The 20,076-nt window shown below is 39.7% G+C and overlaps 2 protein-coding genes across 4 annotated transcripts; one reads left to right on the plus strand and one right to left on the minus strand.

Moving 5' to 3' along the window:
* Positions 1-613: 613 nt before the first annotated feature.
* Positions 614-12,548, plus strand: stx18 (syntaxin 18). 3 transcript variants are annotated; one of them, XM_068315278.1, is made up of 11 exons: positions 614-796; positions 7,808-7,875; positions 9,169-9,284; positions 9,513-9,590; positions 9,718-9,784; positions 9,908-9,999; positions 11,038-11,129; positions 11,348-11,406; positions 11,833-11,902; positions 12,000-12,080; positions 12,199-12,548. In XM_068315278.1, exons 1-11 carry the CDS (start codon positions 644-646, stop codon positions 12,292-12,294), a joined length of 972 nt encoding a protein of 323 aa, XP_068171379.1. In that variant the 5' UTR covers positions 614-643; the 3' UTR covers positions 12,295-12,548. The 3 variants fall into 3 exon arrangements, with proteins under 3 accessions (XP_068171379.1, XP_068171380.1, XP_068171381.1); XM_068315279.1 differs by having other exon boundaries at positions 9,516-9,590; XM_068315280.1 differs by lacking the exon at positions 614-796 and adding an exon at positions 3,008-3,086.
* A 2,665-nt stretch (positions 12,549-15,213) lies between these two features.
* Positions 15,214-19,571, minus strand: LOC137595687 (neuronal vesicle trafficking-associated protein 1-like). The gene is made up of 5 exons (XM_068315923.1): positions 19,417-19,571; positions 18,949-19,144; positions 18,565-18,681; positions 17,116-17,226; positions 15,214-16,578 (listed from the first exon to the last, which is right to left on the minus strand). Exons 2-5 carry the CDS (start codon positions 19,075-19,077, stop codon positions 16,378-16,380), a joined length of 558 nt encoding a protein of 185 aa, XP_068172024.1. The 5' UTR covers positions 19,078-19,144; positions 19,417-19,571; the 3' UTR covers positions 15,214-16,377.
* Between the last annotated feature and the right edge of the window lie 505 nt (positions 19,572-20,076).

Raw genomic sequence — 20,076 nt, forward strand, 5'->3', positions numbered from 1 at the left:
GCTTGGGCTATCTCTTTCCAGGCTTGTCTTTTGTCCTGTGTTGAAATTCCATTGCTGCACCTCCTTCTGACTATGTCTTTCCTCTCCTGCATTAACTGAGCCAGGAGAAGACACTCCTCGTCTGTCCAGTTAGGTCTTCTTGTTCTGGTGGACATCCTTTCAATCAGACATAGAGGAAAAAAAAATACTGATAAGACTGACTAAATGTTGGATTCAGATTATCTGTCTGCAAGACAATATTCCATCCTATTGCATTCTTAAAAATGCATAAATTTGTGGCAGGATATTCAACTTCATTTAACCTGAATATAGTCTACTTACAAGTAAAGCCTTCCACTAAGGTCTCTTTAAGCATTAGTAATTATATTTAAGAGATTCTTGAAGGTTTAAAATATCTGACACTTGCAGGCAAATTAATGTGAACGATAACTTGATTCAGGTTAGAAAACTACACAACACAAATTCTATGAGGTACAGTACCCGCGATAGCAAACTGTTGCTCATAAAACGTTAAAGTGAAATGCCATGCTTCCATCTCCGTCAGGGAAAAAATCTATAGCGTCGCAGGATATTGACGTCACCAGTCCATGACGTGTCCATTTGTTTACAGCAGCCGGTCCTGTGCGCAAGTTGCTACACAGACATGGCTGTGAATATAACTCTGCTTTTCAAAGCCAGCGTCAAGACAGTCAAAACCAGGAACAAGGCAATAGGAATAGGCTTTGACTCCACCAAAGATGACATTTTGAAGAGAAGCCGACCCAAGAGCGGCTTTTCTCCGAAGGCGAAAGAAGTGGTGAGTGTGTCCTCAAGCTAACATTCGCTAATCAGCTAGCAGTCACGCTAAGTGCCGTCTAACGGCAAAAAAAATGCTGGACTTTAATTATGAATATACTCAATTTCACAGTTAGCACAAAGAAGTCTTTTGATTTTTGACATTTACCAATGCACCCAGAAGGGAAAGCTATCTTTGTATAAAGTGTTTGACAAGTGTTGTTGACGGTGTCATCTTGTCTTGGAAACAATATTATTCAGCCTCCATTGTACGTTTGGGTTTATTGGCCAACATGGTATTTATCAATATGCAAGCAATCATTGATAGAGTTCTGTACACCTCTTTTAAATGAAATTATGTTCCTTTGGTCTGTTTTAATGTCTGCTTTAATGCCTTTCTTAATTTAGAAAAAATGTGCAGGTTGCAGGAAGCATTGCCCATCCATGTATATAACAGACGAAATGTATTTAATGTGGACCTGTCAGAATTTATTTTGATGTATTAAGATACATTTTTTATATATTAAATAAACCCTAAACATTAACTACTAAATGCATCCCCATAAAAACATTTCAGTGTTAAAAATGTCACTTTGCATACTGTGTTTAAAACTCAGAGTACCATAGCTTTCAAATAACTGCTTTAGTTTGAAGTCAGATTTAGAAAAAAATCACATTGTGCAGCAGCACGATACCAAACTCATAGATTATCAACTCGACATTGTCAGGTATCATCCAAAAGTAGAATTGAAGAAAAGAGCTGATAAAACAAAGCCAAAGTGCTTTTAATCTTTTTTCACAAAACACACTTTGATACCATTTTATCAATCTAACACTGTATAACCTGACTCTGTAAAATTTTGTAAGATGGTTATCATACCATGACAATTTCCTACTGCTGCGATGAAGGCCTGTTCTTTACTGCATACAGATTTTCTCATCTATTGCAGTTGCATGTGGTTTTGGTGATCCAAATATCAATTTCAGAGCTGCTGTGTTTATTCATGTTTACTGACAACACAGATGAGAAAATGAGAAGACAGATATGTCTCACACCTTGAGAAGTACATTCTGAAGCATTGTAGTGTGGTATATGATACTATATAGGTTTCATCAGAGTGAGAAGAATGTAATAGGACAGCAACAGAAAGCTAATTTCCTGAATGCAATTGTCAAATTTCTGAAAAGTTGTAATATGGTTGGTAACATTTAAGAAAAGAAAAAAAAATCATAACCTGATTTATTTTTAATTGCTACATCTGTAAAATGACATTGATAAAATTCTTTTTAAAAAGTCCCTTGAAATTTTCTAAGATTGTATGGAATGATTTAAAACAGGCATTAAATGACACACGTTAAATTAACAGCACACATATTGCCGTCACAGGACGTTGTAATAACTTTAATAGCAAGAAAAGTTTAATTTCTGTATCTGACTTCTGTTCTACTCTTAAAAAGATATAGGAAATTTGACTGGAGCTTAAATACATTCATGAAGAATGTTTTGTCTTGGTAACATTGGCTTTTAGTTAGTTCAGCGAAACTTATTCCACCATTGACTGACATTGCAGACATTCTAAATGGTTGGCGGGAGTAGGAGTTGGATCACTGGGAACTAAAAGTTTATGTTCCATGTCTGAGTGTACTTCTACAGCCAGAAGTTCTTTACCTGACATTAATATCATGGATAGAAACCTCTTCAAAGGCACCATGAAGAACTACTTTACGTTTCCCTGAGGGAGTAAGGAATTTAAATTTTATCTGATGCCATCTGTCTGAGGTAAAAGGGAGCCCAGCCAAAGCAACCCTGCACAACCGGGTTTCTGTTATGTCCTGTTACATTGATATTAGAAATGGTGGTTTAATAAAAGCAGCGATGCTGATTCAAAGAAACATAAACTTATCCTGTGGTGCAGGTCCTCTGCCCCCCCCCCCCACTGCTGTCTCCCTCACACTGCTGATATCATCTCGAGCCATCTCAGTCAAGCAGCTTTTGTAGAAATTGAAATTGCGAGTTTGGAATACCCTGAGTACTCACAGTATTTTGCGGTTTCTACCCACAACTCAACTATCCGTTCTTTTTTCCGCAGTCTTAGTTAGGCAGCATTTTTTTTATGTTCAAGTCCCGTCTTTGTACGTATGTCTCTATAAACATGCTGCAATAACATTTTCTTTCAGCTCTCCGGCAATTTCTTGGGGAAAGTCGATCCACGCAAGAGCCAGTGATTAAAGGTGGAAGATCAAAACAGAGAGAATATTAAATTAGGTCCTCAGTAACAATGTTGTTGGCCGGCACCTAATGCACAACAGATGTGAGTGCCCTTCAAGACATACATAACTCTCCAAGTTCCCACTGACGCTTCACAAAATAAGAGGAAAACATCAAAGTTAACAAATACACAGTGATCCTATGTGTGTGTGGGGCTTTTTTGTTGTTTTGTTTTTCTCTCAAAAGGCAACTCAATGGAAAAGGAATTGTAGCATCTTAGAAGGCAACACAAAAAAGGCTTGATTGTGTAATAAAAGGGCCAGTGTTTGCAGGGTGTGGTGTGGTCAGAGGAATCTTTTACCTCACAGGGGTTGGTTTGGAGCGCTGTGATCTCCATTTCACAGCTCACCTCGTCTCTCTCCGCAGCATGCAGCCCCTCTCAAGTTTAAATGGACGAGGTCACTTTAAAATTGGTAAATTGTGTGTAGAAAATAGTGCTCGGCTTCCAACTGTGCCTTTAGTATAGCTTGTCCAAAATTGGCTCCTTCTCATGGTGTTTTCTTAGAAACTGAAAAATGTGGCTCTTGGCCAGCACTTAAGAGTATGTTGTGCTTCCCAAGGCTGGTGGGGCTCTTCACTATGACAACTTTCACATTGAAACAGTATGTTCATATAGTCTCAAAACTTTTAGCAGTCTGGTTTACTTGATTATTTTGTTAGCGGTGGTCAAGTTTCAAACACAAAAATGTTTTTGTAACATTTTCCAGTCCATCAAATTTATTTTTTTGGACATACTCTGGATTGGATCAGAACAAATAATGTCATATTATGAGTATGAAATTAAAATATTTTCCGAATGAAGTATACTGGGATCATTTAAATCGTACAAATTTCAAAGAAAGACCAAAAAGTTAAATGGTTTGTACAATCACTTTCTTGATTTGATTTGATTTGTTTGCTTGTTGTTGTTGTATTTAACCAAATTTAAAAGGCACAGCTATATAAATTGAAGGTATTCTCAAGAGTAAACGACACACATGATGTCACAAACTGCACACATAGGTAACAACATTATGCACCGGTCAAATCAGAACTAGTCAGTCATGACTTGAGCTTAGAAAAATTCACTTTGAACGTTGTCACGCAGACATGTGAGTTTATTTTATGTAAGCAAAGAATGCAAGAAATCTAACCCAACTGCATCAGGTTTACTGTGACATGTAACTTATGTGTAAAGCAGTTTTAGCAACAAGTGGTTTAGCGTGTCAAAAACTAATTAACCAGTACCCCCCCTTCTAGATGATAGATGATAACTTTCCTTGTCTTCCATGTGAGCAGAGCAGGTAATAGGTCAGCACGGCACAAATCAATAGTTATAGAAACTCAAACAGCTAAGATATTTTACGAACTTAATTTTTTTTTTATTACTGTGGTTAGGATGTTGAGGAGATGCATCCAACCAAATGTAGTGTACATTTTTTAATGTAGTTCACATGCAAAATATTTTAAATATCTCACTGGCCTAGTAAATCCATCGACCCACTTTCCCAATTGTAATGTATGTTTATTGGTTAAGGACTGAGGCCTGATGGTGACAGAACACTCGTCCTCGAAGTCACCCAGAGACCAAGTTTATAAAGGAGTAATCAGAAGGAGGACTAAGAGGACCGTCTTTTTCACAGCCAAATGTAGATTTAATTTTGGGCTACCTAACTAAGATCTTAAAGTAGACTATCTCACTTTTTCTATCTTAACCTTAAACACAGAGGGTGATGCAGGAATGAACTTAAATTATCATGTTATTCTGTTCTTTATAGTGAAGTAACATTGTGCTGTTGTTGTTTTTTAAGTATAAACAACCAGTGGCATCATATTCTAGAGGAGGTTTGTTGCTGAGGTGCTATCGCAGGATCTTTTTGTGACAAGGACTATGTTTTTTTTTTCCAGAACTGATTATGGAAGTACCGTAGGAGTCAGCCATCAGACTGCTTTCACTGTTGAGAGTTAAGATGTTGGTGCTGATCGTGAACTCAGATGAGAATGCCGATGAAGTGCTTTTGACAAGTAAATTATCATGGAAACTGGCATTTACTTGGGTAGCGGTTGGGTGCCTCAAGTTTTAGAGCGAGACAAGAAGAGTAACACCACCCTCAACTTCAGTTTTTGTTGCTTTTAGATGACCGCTAATAAATATAACAGTTTGTGTTGGGACAAGTAAATATCTATGCCAGACAAATAAAAATAATCACTGCTCAATGCTGAACACATGGTTGGACACACGCAGGAGGCTGAGCTGTCCACAGTTTGTCATTTAATTGTGACAGCCCCAGCAAATGCATGTGTTTCTTATGAAAGTGATTGTTGAAATGTGAGAAATATAAAGACGTCAATATTACGGGACTCATACTCTAAATATCACTAAATGTCTCTACCTATGGTGCTCATAATGATATTTTTACATGCAGTCTTCAATATATATTAAATATACTGTAGAACAAAGACACATTAATGCAATTTCAGCATATTTTGCAGAAAGTCAAAGACCCTGTTCATCAAAAATATAAAAAAGTTTTCTGTTTGTTTGTTCGTGGACCTGACGATGGCACTCTAACTTTGAACAGACATAAGAAGACAGAGCTGAACCCATTAGCGTCAGACATAAACATGATAATAAAATCAACGTGCAGCAGTCTTCTCTGCTGGAGCGCCCTCTCTGTATCAGACCCTCATACCTAAACACAACATGGCCTGGCGTCAGTATGGATCGCCTTCGGTCAGGACACACAGGGACTTAAACCAAAGCAGTGCAGTCATCATTGAATTCTGTCAGTTACCTGGATTTAACAAAACAAAGAGCCATCCAAGCCCTTTAGAAATCTGCTAGCTAAGCCTTTTCTCTTTTCTTCCTCATAATAATCCCCCCTGATGGTTTGTTTGGGCTCAATCGGGGCTGGAGGGAAGTAGGGGAAGGAGAAAGTGAGGAGGAAAAGTGGGGGTCTTTGATGATGACGAGATTAGATGCAGCCCGGCAGACTGTCTCCTTCTGCCTTACACACACCTATGATAGTTACACGTATGCACACACACACTCGCGTCTAGCTGCATACACACATGTGGTGAGCTACATGTGCAAGGCCACCCCCTTTCTCATTGTTGAGGAATTACTTGCTCTTTAGGGTCTTAAGTTACAAGAGCAATTGATCCCACTGACCCCCTGCAAACCCTTGAGGTTGTGCTGGAAATTTGAGATCCAATGTATACACACAGGAGACAGCTCAACCCCCAGAGCAGCACTCTTGACACTCCCCGGGACCCCCACAACAAGTATTCTCTCAGGCCGCCAGTGGTCGCCTGAGCTGGTGTGCGTTACTGCTGTGGGTTTAGCACCACCTGCTGGTCAGGAACGGGATGTACTACAGGTAGAGTTGTACAGCCAATATATTTCATGTACAAAAGACTTGAAGTTATTATAATTTCAGTTGAATTATATGTAGACTCAAGGAAAACTATTTTAATTTGTGTTAAATAGTCAGAAACTATCTATTATGCTAATTGTGGTTGGGGTTTTTTTTAAATTATTCATCAGCCATTGAAATATTTGTGTTTTTGAAAGCAAATTAAACTGATCAGCTTTTCTAAAAAGATCCTTCCCATCCAATGCAGGTCATATAATAAAATGCAGCTTCAGATTTAGAAAATTCATTTATTCCTCATTTACAGGGTCTATAAACTGACAAAGTGTAATTGATAAATTAAAACTAAAATAGATAGTTAAAACTTTTAACTGATAGAAAGTTTGTTTTTGTTTGACCCTGAACCCCTTATGAGTTCAACTGTTTTGAGCAACAATTAACCCTTAACCCTCAAATAATTGTATTATTACAAGGATGGACTCACAAACAGCAGAGCCATACATCACCAAATTCCCCTCCTAATGAAAGAAGTAGCTGTAGCTTTCTAACACGTTGCTCAGCTGAGTTTACCCTGACACCTTCTGTCTGCATTTTAAAACTTGACAAACTCAAATAAAACACTGCTTTAGTGCATAGGGACGTTTGGAATGAATGCTTGGAGACATTATTAGAAGGCTGGTGCCAGGTTACCCCATACAGCCAAGGCAATTTGATAATTGAGGTTGTTAGAGGGAACAAGCTGAAGGCCGAAGACAGAATCGTGAGGCTATCAAAATAATCTCCCACGCTCTGGGGTCGCTGTCACAGTCAAACTCATTGTGTCATTTTTCAATCCTCAGCTTGTCTGACTTGTGTCTTCTTGTGGATCTAACAGAGCCCGCTGTGTGTATGTTCACACCCACTTGTACTCTGCCAGCACCGCTCTGTGGACTGGGAAGCAATTTGGTCTTTTTTAATATTTGACCAAATTACCGGAGCAAATATTGGATTAAACCGAGTTTCCTCTGGTTTCCCAGTGTACACACGCACTTGGTCATTTTCTCAGTGATAAATAGTAACAGGTCATGAATTGGAAGCTGTGGCTCTGTTGCTGCTCTTCATTCACCCACGCATGACGTTATTTATGAGAGTTGTGTGACGGGGAAATTGCAGATTTGACTTTTTTTTTAATGTCTCTGACTTCATGAATTGTCAAAAGCTAATATTGAGAAATCATAAAGATGGACATTGGTTTCCTGTCTCACCCATTAAATACAAAGTCATACATTTATTCTGGCTCTGTCCAAATGTATTTTGGTGGAAAAACAGATTCTGGTACGTGTCTAAAAACTCTTTCTCAAGCTGTTAAAGAAACTTGCTGGCATAGAAATAATGCAAACAGGTAATGTTACATCTCATTTTATTTTGACAGATCACAAACATCACCAAATTGAAAGACTTTCTACTAAAACACAGGAATGATTACATCAGTGCCGGAAGGTAAGCCTGTCCAGCGGTGGCAGTACCCCTCCACAATCAGCAGCACCGGTGAACGCCTTCAAGGCTGCCGGGGATGCCAGAGGGGAGATGGACACTTTGATTCTGGTGAAATTCAGAGAAGGTCATGAGTCAGGGCTCCTTGAAGGTACCGTCAAACATGTCTGCAGTGTGTACGTTTATGGTGCAGGAATCTGCCTGTCAGCACAAGGTCGGCAGTAAGTAGGGTGGTCCGCAGCGGCAAGCTCCAGCCTAATTATCTGGAATAATTGAGCTGCAACCAAAGTGAAGAAGGAATGATAGCATGGGACTGATTCAGGCCTTCCACCCACCAGGGTCCTGTCTGCGTTTTGTAGTTGTGGGTGTTCAGAATCGCCTGTGTTTTGTTAGGTGTGCTGATAAGACCTCAATAGAACACATTAACCTATAAACATTGGAGATGTCAGTGGTGTGTGGTTGAAGTACAGCTGTTTACAGTGGTGGGAAAATCCATAGCCGACACTGCTGTGAGGAAGTCTCATTTACCTTGTCATTAGCCATTCCTGCCTTCCAATTTTCTTATCTACTTCCTTTATATCCTCTACAGACACAGTACGTACGTAATTATAACCATAAATTTGCTTCTCAATGTTTATAAAATTAGTGCGACGGCTCATCGTTTCAGATTAAGTAAGGTTGACATTTATGTAAAAGCCTGATCGTTGGTGCCTTTGTCTAATAAAATGTATTCAAAACAGCCATGACCTTAAACTTTCTACAGGCCATTTTATAACAAAAGATGATTATCACTGCTTCTTTTCTGTTTCATGTTTGTTGTCTTTAGAGGCTGCAGCTACTGGTTAGGGTCGTATTACAGTTCTTGTTTTATTATATTTGATTTTGAGTTACAAATTATACTTATTGCTAGATTTAGTTTGATTAATCCAATCAAGTTAATTCAAAATCCAATCAAACCAGTCAAAGTCCTCCTTCACACCAGAATACCATAATCACACCTTTCATGTTCATACTGGAACCTGCTGGCATTCACGCTATGGTGGCACATTCAGTCTCTACGGAACACCCCATGTTTGGATCATAGTATTGTATTTTCTATGTAGTAGTCCAGAGGTCCGTGCAGATGAGTCCCGCTCATTATGGGTTAGGATTCTGCTCTGCAGGCACTGGTTGATGGTTAGGTGAAGAAATATTTGGGAAGAGGAATGCATGTCTGAATATAACACTTTTAGAAAAGCTTTTCATTGCAGTCAGCCGTTGATAATTGGGTAATAAAATGTATTTGCTTGTGTACCATAGCCTCATCTCATCAGATCTCAGTCCTATGACAGACAGTGAGCGAGATCAGATCGACCAGGATGCTCAGATCTTTATGAGGACGTGTTCCGAGGCCATCAAGCAGCTACGAAATGAAGGTGTTTGTGTGTTTCTCTATGCAATGCATCAGCTTCTTTAACAGTGTCGCTGGAAACATGGTAGAGCTTTGTAGTAAATTATGCACCATTCTTTAAAGATGCAACTCTTTTTTGATCAGGCTTGTCTTTCAGTTATAAAGACTTTCAAAATTTTGTTTAATGTTTTTTCACTGTACAAAAATTAGTATGTTTGTCTTTGATCAGTAAATGTTAATAATGTCATCACAGCAGAGAAACAAGTGGCACCATCCCAGATAAAAGTGCACAGAGAGGCTGTGCTGGATCTCATTGAGACTTATCTAAAAGGTAGGCACATGGTCATTGTTACAATTAGACCGCATGTCTAAAATTTGTTTTTACTGTAGACCATTGAGAAAGCATTAATTTGTAACAGCACAGCACGGTGACATCATGTGTCTTGACTCTTTTGAAGGAGTATGTAAGCTGTACTCCGAGCAGAGAGCAATGAGAGTCAAGAGAATGGTAGATAAAAAGAGGCAGTGAGTATCAGCAAAAATCACCTTTTGTGTGTGCTCTCCAGTAATTTGCAGCATCTTGTTTTTGCTTCCTCTTTTGCAAAATCAAATCCTTGACTTTTATGAACCTGTGTTATGTGGTTTCAGGTCAAGAATATCTTCAGAGCACCACAGTAAAGTAGAGAAGACACTGGAGGTGGAGCCCACAGAGGAGAAGACTGTCAAGGAGGAAGGTTCTGGTAAGTTCATGGGTCCTCTGAGACACTGGACCATGTGGAAAGACGAGAACTAGTCCAAAACGTTTTTGTCACGCTGCCTGGCATACATAAATGTTATTGTATGGCACCTTTCACACAAGAAATAAAGCTCAAAATACTTGACAGCAAAGACATGATATGGACCTGCTAAGTCCTTAATTAAAGACAACAGAATGGAAAATCGTCAATAGAAAATTAATACAAACATGATAATAGTAATAAAAGTAGTGTTGTATAAAGGGATTTCTAATGGGTCAAAGTGCGCTGCAGTTTTTCGTTTTAACAGGATCATAATGTAAAAGAATCTGCTCTTATGATTCAACAAAGTGAAGCCCTCCAATGTTGTAGTGACTTTACTCATTTTCAGTTGAAAATTGCAAAAAGCTTTTATACTGTACTCATTAGCTTTTATACTGTACTCATTAGATATGTGGCCACTAAGCCCCCTAAGGCTTAGTGGCCACATATGTGGACATATTTAGGGTTAGGGTTAGGAATTTCACTTTCAAGCAATTTGTCCTTAACTAACCCTTGACCTAACCCTTAACCCCTAACCCTAACCCCTAAGTTTAAACCTTAACCCCAAGCCTAACCCTTAACCTTCAACCCTAAACCCAAATAGCAAAAAGAAATAAAAAATGGATGTGAAAAAACAGCTTGGGCCGTAGGAGGTTTAATGTATTTCGCTATTAACATGGCTAATGATCAGATGACAGTACTACACCTGGTTGGAGAAGCTCCTTTTCATGTTTCCCATGAATAATGTCTCATGACGTTGAGTAATCACCACAATATTTTAAGTCGTCTCTCACCATTTCAATATTTCAAACCTGACTTCTTCAAGGCCAAGGAGGTGAAAAATAAAGTGAATCACATAGGAATAAATCAAGTATCCACACAACTTTCCAGTTCTCCCTTCAAATATAAAATTACCAGCAGCATGAGTGACTCGGAAGGGAATGAGGGAATAAATAGAAGTGGGAGTTACACGAAAGTTGAAGTTGTCTTTTTTTCCTACAGAGAAGAGTACGTCAGAAGTCCAGGACGTCACCTTCAACCCGTGGGAGGAGGGTCGGGTGGAGGACGAGCTCTCTCCTGAGGAGATTCAGATGGTAATCACTATTCATGTCATGTGGTACAGACAGATTTGTTTCAGTCATTTCTCATGAATGAACAGTTTCACTTGGTCTAAATTCTCAGTGTAAAGCTTTGTAAACAGCATGACTTGTGAAACACAATGCATTGATTTTCATTTTAAAAAATTGAAGTAGCTTTTAAATCCCCAACAACTAGATAACAGCAGTGTGTGTGTGCATGTGTGTGTGTCCAGTTTGAACAGGAGAACCAGAGGTTGGTGAGTGAGATGAACACCCTGGTGGACGAAGTGAGGTGAGTCCCGCTCATGAATATTAACAGGAGCTATCTGCATTTTCATGTTGTTCACATCACTGGTGTGAAACAGTGATGTGAACACAAAAAAAATTTTCTTGGGGAACTGAGATGAAAACCAGACATGAAATTGTAACACAGTGTCAACCCCCCTCCCCTAAACAATACCAGCTAGTGGTTAGAATACCATTTGAGGCAACAAGATGTGAATCAGACATTTTAAAATGACCCAAGGTGTTTGTAGCTGACATTATAACCATGGTAACCAGAAAAAAAATATCAATGTTACAGCTGGAACAAAATAGTCCTGAAGGCAAAATTACCAAAGACCTGAATTACCTATAATCCAGATGTCATCTAGAAAGGTTTAGATATGCTATGCACGCTTGTCAGTTGATAATTCATCTGTTCTTTTGCATACTTTAGGCAAATCGAGGGGAAAGTGGTGGAGATCTCTCGACTGCAAGAGATCTTTGCTGAGAAAGTCCTGCAGCAAGTGAGTTTACTTTCTTCCTCTCTATTCACTTAAAATTCACCATAATTTGAGGACAAGGCTCACACCAGCCAACTCTGTATTTTATTCTACGTGACAGGAAACAGAGATAGACAGCATTCATCAGCTGGTTGTTGGCGCTACAGAAAATGTCAAAGACGGCAATGAAGATATACGAGAGGTGAAGCCCACTGAGTGTTAGCAACAGATCCTTTTTTTTCCTCCATATTTCATGTTATTTTCCATTCGTAGCAGTTCATCTGACCCTAAAAATGTAATTTTGCTTATTTCCACCACAGGCGATTAAAAACAACGCTGGCTTCAGGGTGTGGATCCTGTTTTTCCTGGTCATGTGCTCTTTCTCCCTTCTCTTCCTGGATTGGTATGACAGCTAACACCGCTGTTCAACATGGACTTGAAACCGTGGCTTTGGCACTTAGTTGTTATTTCATTAAAAAACGATGACAACACTGAGACTGAGACCTTACAAAGTGTTCTTCATGAACGTTTATGTTCCAATGGCAGATTGGTCTATGATTCACACCGTCTCTTTTTTCACTATTTGATCCCCTTTCAGGACATACTAAAAGATATATGCAGATCGGCTGTTTCATGTATTCTGTCAAATTAAATTTCCGTGACACATAAATATTTCAGTGTCAAGTGTGGAGTTTTTCTTTTTTTCATGCTTTTTCAATCAGCTGAACAAATAATTTAACGACTATCAGGTTTAACTGTACCAATCATTTCTAGTAAATGGAAGCAGTCATCTTAAAGTCTGTATCCTGCCTTTACTTCAGGACGTGATTTTACAGACTGAATTGCACTTTCAGATAGCATCAAAGTTGCAGAAAGTCACTGGCTGTCTTAGTTCATGTCAACCATGGGAACGAAACCGTCGACATGCAAGAGATTTGATTCGCAGAGCTTCCTAATATTTCTGCTCAGCATTATAGTATTAAAAACATTTCGTGTATCTGAACTGAAGGGAACTGGAACTGATTGCTGTACTTGTTTTCTGTGCTGGGTTTCAACATCATTGACAAGATTCACACTTAAAACAGATGTGTGCGTGTGTGTGTGTGTGTGCACCACATAAATACATACACTTCATTAGTGAAAACATTCAATACAGTATGGAATGCAGCCAGAATGGAGTGGCTTGAGGAGCACACCTCGTTGTAGACACAGTTTATACTCTGGGTTACTTTCTCGCCTGGAGTTGTTACCAGGAGATATTTAATGTGCCTGTTTGTCTGGGGATTTGTCCTCAAGCATAAGAGAAAACATGTTAACATGAGCCACATTTATGTTCGATTAGTTCGCTACAAATTAAAAATGTATTTCTTAAAGATAATAAGTGTTAAGTCTGCCTTAGGTTGTGTGCCCATGGAAATAATATATTCTGTTATAGGATATTGACAAAACTTGTAAATGGAAAGAGCATTTGTCCCTGCTGAGTTAAGAAAAGATAATGCACAATTATCCTGGATTTTCTGCACTCAGATTTAATAACAGGGTTCGGTCAAACAGCTGGCTGGAGTTACTTTTTTGGGAAGTTGTGGATCACATTCACTCTGATGTAATGATTTTGTAGATTCTGTTCTATCCTGGACGGCCTGCATCAGCTGTCCACCAGGGGCCACCAAAGAACAAATCAGGAGGAGAACATCTATTTTTAACATTGAAAAGCAATGTAAAATACAATTATAGGTCGATAAATTTTAAAGTTACGATGATCAATCAATCAACTTTTATTTGTAGAGAGCGTAATCACTTCAACAGACATTTCTAAGTGCTTTTACTGAGAAAAACCCAACAAACCCAACAATATGGGGCGGCGTGGCTCAGTGGTAAAGTGGGCAGTAGAGCGGGTCGTCCCATGATTCAAGATCGGCGGTTCGATTCTCACTCCCACCCAAAAAAAAGTACCCGGAGATGAGCTGACAGTGGGAGGTGTCAGCTCACCTCCGGAGCACTGCCGAGGCACCCTTGAGCAAGGTGCCGTCCCCTTTACAAAATTGCTCATTTGAGGCGCACCAAGAAGGAGCTGCCTGCCACTCTACCTCCCTTGCATGCCTACAGGCCCCCTTGTGTGTGGTGTGTGTATTACAGGGGCCTGTACACACTAATATGCATACATATGATTTGATTTGATTGACTAACAAAAACTAGAGTGTGCGTTTTTAATTTCCCTTCGGGGATTATAACAGTCTATTAAATTAAATATGGAAGCTGTTCAACAAAAATTAAGGGACAGGCCAAATTCTAAACCTGCTAACATTTCTGTTTCTTTGCTGCAAAAATAATGTTCAATGACACGACTGACTGGGCCAGCCAATTGTCAAAAATTAAAACCGTTACCCTTTGGACCACCATTATTGGGTCATCCATGTTATGCCAATAAAATGGGTGTCCCCTGTTCCTGATAAACTGATATCTGGCTTAGAAAAAAAAATCTATTAGTCTGGTATTAATAAAGAGGCAAACTACCAGTTATATTGATTTATTTATTGATTGTAGGAAGACTTCAGTCTCCTTTAATCTCTGACCCCACCACTGTAGTGGCTTTGTACTGGAGCTCAATATAACATAGCTGTAGATGAAAGATCTCCTGAAGTTCAAGGGCACTTGAGTTCTCAGTTTGGTCTCAAGGAGTTTATGATGTGACTCGACCGTGACTTGGAGTGTAGAGCTTAGTTCTTTCTTGTTGAACTCTTTCATCCAAAGAAATACGTCATGGTTGTTGTCCTAAAACAACTCTGTGTTGTAATTTTGTTTTGGACGTCAGTCAACTATGGATCAAAGTTTTCTGGGCTCAAAATTGTCTCCTTTTTCCTCATAATGAGGGTTTGATTAGCTGCTAAATATTTTCTTTGTACAGTATCTCTCTTAGTTCAGGCCTTCATACCCTCGTGTGTTCCAGGATGGAAGAGTAGGACAGAGACTGTCATTACGCTTCTCCTCAGTTTATTTTCTTCAACTAGTATTTCTTCCACGCCATCAAGTCCTTCATATATTTTTTGTTTTCCTTTGGAATATTTCAAGTTGTAATATATAATTAGAATTCCACAGGAGATGGCCTTTTATTCTGCTGTGTGTTTTTTATTTGAGACAATTATGTTTGTGTCATATTGTATTCGCAAACTAGAGTGCAGACCCAGAGACTTTCCCCAGCGAAAGGAATGTTTTTCTCTCTAGTGTGGCGAGTTGGTGACGAAAATGATCCCTTCAAGACATTCTTGTAGCAGAAAATGCGATTCAGAGAAATCGCTCTTAAAAATTATCTTTGGACATTGGTGTGAAATGTGGGCACTTTATTTCAGTTTTCATTTAACATTTTATGTATCAAATGCACTTCAATGGTATTCATTACATTGTTTGAAAAAGTTACATTTTTTGTGACACTTTAAGTTAAATGGCAAATACAGAAAAAAGCAACAGGACAAGTGACTACTTTCAGATTGTTCCACTACATCAACCTAAGTCTAGTATCTGTGAAGGCTACCAACAGTCATCTACGGTGACATTAATTAATGCAAAGCATTGTACAATACAGTCTCTTCACTAGCAATGCAAAAACATTCAATACAGTAGCCTAAAATGTATGCTAAACAAAGTAACTGATAAGTCGTAGCCTGCAAAAATCAAAAGCATGTGGTGTTCACGAAGAGTTCAAATGAATAAGACAATCATTAAATGCTGGTTAAAAAGATCTGCGTCATACTAAGAATTCTTTAACAGCGATCAATGCAGAAAGCAGTGTGGGCTGCATCAAAACGTCATGAATACAGTCGATTTTTTTTTTTACTGCTGGATAAAGAATTTCTTCCAGGTCAAGCTTAATTTATACACAATAACCTGACTGTAAAATCTTTTGACACACATAATCCCAGCCACAAATTAACTACAAATGTTGTCATGTCATTAAATATTTTCACTTTGCTGGACTTCCCCTTGTCCGGCATGCATCTTCTGCTCTAAAGTATTGAATGGAACAAGGTTTAAAGCAAAACTAAACAAGAAAAGAAGTGTTTTTAGAGTCATGCGTGCGTGTGCGTTAAAACAAGCATCGCAGACACAAAATGGTTCACAGTCATTTCACAATGTGACGACTAAATTGAGCTCTGATAGATGTGTGTATGTACAAAGATGGTGAGTGTGTGTGTTTTCCTGTGGCTGTATTTAAACATTTACCACTCTGTTTCAAAATGTAAATAAATAATAGTATATGCTCTTCAAACAAACCATGAATCAGCCACTTTGCTGCAAATGTGTTTAAGATTTCTACAGATTTCCACCTACACTACACATCAGCTGACCAAACTACATCAACAAAGCATCAGAGGCCCCCCCAGGGCAACAGAAGGGGATTTTTAACCCAGAGTTACGCGAGTCTGAGGTTTGCTTGAATGGCACAAACCATATTATTTATTTATTCCTGCAAATGTGAGGACACCTTCTGATCGTCGGGGGGGTTAAGCCAGTTTCTGAGCAGTTTCCGTCTCCTGCTGAGTGACTTTCTCCTCAGACATAATGGTCATCCAAGGTGATACTGACCGGGTGATGGTCTGCTTGGCTATGTTGTAGTGGTTAATCAGGGTGAAGAGGCGGCCGCGGCCCCCAGGGCCCTGAGGGGGGTAGCTGCCGTACATCCCAGCCGGCATGCAGCGTCCTTGCTGTTCCAAAGAGAGAAGAAACCAGATTAAAGATGCCCAGATTGGGACAATGTGAATGGTAGCAAGTTATGATTAAAGTTTTAAATTCATTCACGGAGAAAATAAAATCTGATTCTGGAGGATAGTAGTGAACAAAATATTGTGCATTCAAGTACGATATCAAAGGACTCTGTTCAGAAGAGACTTTTGGAATCTAAATTCCTGATTCTAGAAGACTAAAATCTAGATTTAGACATTAATTTAGATTTAGACATTAGCTCACTAATGCTGAGGTGTAGGAATATGGAACTACAGCATGTAGCGCACTCTGTCTCTGTGAAAGGTAAGTTACATCTGTCTTTGAATGACAGGTGGTTTCTAGGTTATCAGACATGCCTTTTGTGAGCGATTTCCTCTTTCTAGCTATTTTAATCACTTCACAGCGATGCTGAACACGCTTCACAAAGTGAAAGGCGTTGAGTAACCCCTCGTAACAATACACAGAAATGTTCCTCTCCCCAGCATCAGGAAGCGACAGAGACAAAGACGCTCATTTACCGAGTAGACAAAGCTGTCAGGGCAAGGTTGCTCATACTGGTAGATCTTGTAGACGACAAGGAACACCACACACACCAGGAACGCCAGGGCACAGATCACCAGCAGAGTCACCTGAAGGACACAAAGACAGCTCCTTCAGTTGAATAACTCTTGTACAATGTGAAGGGACACCACAAATCCATCGTGCACGTGTTCACGGAAGACATGTGTGGAAAGGCAGGAACAGAATACATCACAGATGAAACTGCAGCACAAGGCTGAGCTGAGCTGCATATGGGTGTGGATTAGATATGCATAATGTTCTATATCTACTGTAAATATGTGGATGTACTGTATGTACTACAGTAAACGACAGCCAGTCAGGGCAGCAGAATATTCTGTTTAATAACTCACTAGGAGGATGGCTTGTGTGGCCATCTGTGCAGCCCAGCTCTCACTTCTCGGGGGAGTTATATAACTGCTACTGGTGTTTCTAAGGGGTGGGAGGGGAATTAGACAAGGTGTCTGAGAAATCGCCTCCTTCAGCCCCAAGTTGTGTGCAACTTGATTTTAGGATTCATAATGATCACTGTTTTACACATGCAGGGAAATACATTATTTCACTGACAGAGAATTTGTAAATTCATGTCAGAACAAATGATCTGCCTGGAAGATTTCCTGCCGATAGCAAAGGCAACGCAGCGAGGACTTTTTGTTCCGTCCCTCCACGAAAGGTTTGCTCAGTTTGTTAACAGAATATGTCTTAAGGGATATTGTTTTTATCTGTCAGTACGAATCACGGAGCAGTGCAGCAGAGCAGACAATATGACACGTACATACAAAGCAAAGCAACAAGAGATTATGAAAGAGACTATCTGCAGAAAAAGGCTCCCTGCAACATTTCAAAGTGGCGGTGTGAGAATGTGAGCTGTGTTTTGAGGCATTGATGCTCCTCGCTTTTAAGATGTTTGAGAATTAAAGCTCTACATCTGAGAGGCCTGACACCTCACAAATAAACACGCACAACTGTTGATTCAGGGGGGGAAAAATGTCCTCTGATGCAAATCAGCCGTTTCACATAACTACAGCTGTGGATTGTGCTTTTGCTTTTTTCTATTAGAATGCGTTTTAATCATTTTATACGTTGTGAACGGCTGAGCGTGTCTTCCGACCAAGACGGGTTTCAAGGAAGGTAGGAGAGATGTTGCCGTTTGGAGGCCATCACCATGGCAGCAGCTGAATTAACGCTGGTTTTTGGGGCGGGGTTAAGTGAATCATTGTCCATTACGTCTCCCTGTGCAACCCTGACAAGGAGATGAAGGTGGCCTGAACAAAGAGGAGTGTAATGTGGATTAGAAGAGGAACATTATGATGGCTGTGACAACCGTCCCGAGATCCAGCCTGCGGCATATCCAAAATTGTGAGGGATGATAGATGAGCCACAGATGATGACACAGACATTATTCTTACTTTGAGTCGCTCAGATACGCCTTCAATGATGCTGATGGAAAACTCTGCGATTTTGGGAGACCGTAGCTTTCCCTTCTTGGTCTCGCCATCATAGTCGGCCTTTGTCTTCACCACCACCTGGCAGAAAACACATAAAACCAGAGGTGATCCAACTGTCTTGCATCTACAGTTCAGGAGGAACTGTCACGGTGGCAGAATGGTGAACATTTGTCTTGCTCTACTTGTGAAAATAACACGTCTGTAATGTGATTATGGGTTACCAGACATATTTAGCTCTTTTTTTTTTCCGCACTCCTGATTGGATGTACTTTAATGATGAGGAAAATTAAGGAATAATCACTGTGACTCTATATGAATGGGTAATAAGCATTCAACACATTTTACCTTATCTGGTGGTGGAAACTGCAGCTGACTCGCATCTAATGGGGTTATGAGAGGGATGGTGTCAAATCCGTCCTCAGAAACCACCTTCCCGTTATTTTTCTCGCTGAAATTATTCCCCAGTTTCACCATTTTTCCCAACACGAAAAAAAAACACACACACACACACACACGCACACACACACACACACACACCAACCTGGAGGGTAAACAAACAAGCACGTATTTTACTCATCAACATCGCATCAATCGTTGAAGGAATCAAACGTGTCACGTTAAAAACCATCCTGTGTAATTATGATGTTTCAAAAAACAGCAGCTCGAAAATCAAACCGAATGACGAGCGTCGCTCTGAGGGGCCAGGAGGAAGCCCGTCAACCACAAAAAAGCATCGACATAATCGATGATGCATCACCGTCAAGGAAGAAAGAAAAAAAAAAAAAAAAAAAAGACCGCATCCATTTCACTCACCGGCTCAGTCGGGTACCGTTTTTAAACAGGTTGTTTCTCCTGCTGTGGTGTCTTTATTTCTCCACCAGTTCTTCTAGGGGTTTTTTTTTTGTGTGTGTGTGTTTTTGTTCGGTGTGACGCAGTCGGTTTGCGGAGAGCAAGTGCGCAATATGGCCAGCCTGGTGCGCCTGGTTCCCTCTGAGCTGGATGCTGCTGCTGGCGTCTGGCTGCACTGCAAGTGATGAAGCATCAATGCGAGCCGAGCATCAACAGTAACCCGTGAGCTGCTGGTTCTCCTCCAGCGACTTGTTTGTGAGGGGAATGTCAATTATTAAAGTGTAAGGTTTGAACGGGTGTGTGTGTGTGTGTGTGTGTGTGTGGAAATCACTGACCCTGTATCAGAGCGTTTTACTGATCTGTCATGTGATGAATGATGAATTTGCATCTAAAGGATGGATGGAATTTAAGTAAATAAAATAAAAACATTCAAATAAGTTGAGTTTAAAAATAAATAAATATTAGTTTCAGTTGAACTGATTGTTGATTGCCTAATGTTTTCATATCTTAAATCCTCTATATATATAATCCAGCGGTTCAATTGTTACGTTGTCTTTAGAGAGATAAAACTAATGTGTCAATGAGATTAATTCTAGTGATGAAACTACAGAGAATATACTTTTT

The sequence above is a fragment of the Antennarius striatus genome, chromosome 5 (assembly GCF_040054535.1).
Source record: "Antennarius striatus isolate MH-2024 chromosome 5, ASM4005453v1, whole genome shotgun sequence".
In the NCBI taxonomy this organism is placed as follows: Eukaryota; Metazoa; Chordata; class Actinopteri; order Lophiiformes; family Antennariidae; genus Antennarius; species Antennarius striatus.

Bases quoted from the DNA above. Each gene is read 5' to 3' on its own strand.
- LOC137595687 (XM_068315923.1), bottom strand. From the start codon at position 19,077: ATGGTGAAACTGGGGAATAATTTCAGCGAGAAAAATAACGGGAAGGTG. The intron at 17,227-18,564 runs GTAAGAATAATG...TGTGTCCTTCAG, and splicing joins GCGTATCTGAGCGACTCAAA to GTGACTCTGCTGGTGATCTG. The intron at 16,579-17,115 runs GTAAATGAGCGT...TCTTTGGAACAG, and splicing joins CTGACAGCTTTGTCTACTCG to CAAGGACGCTGCATGCCGGC.
- stx18 (XM_068315278.1), top strand. From the start codon at position 644: ATGGCTGTGAATATAACTCTGCTTTTCAAAGCCAGCGTCAAGACAGTC. The intron at 797-7,807 runs GTGAGTGTGTCC...TTATTTTGACAG, and splicing joins CTCCGAAGGCGAAAGAAGTG to ATCACAAACATCACCAAATT. The intron at 9,785-9,907 runs GTGAGTATCAGC...ATGTGGTTTCAG, and splicing joins ATGGTAGATAAAAAGAGGCA to GTCAAGAATATCTTCAGAGC.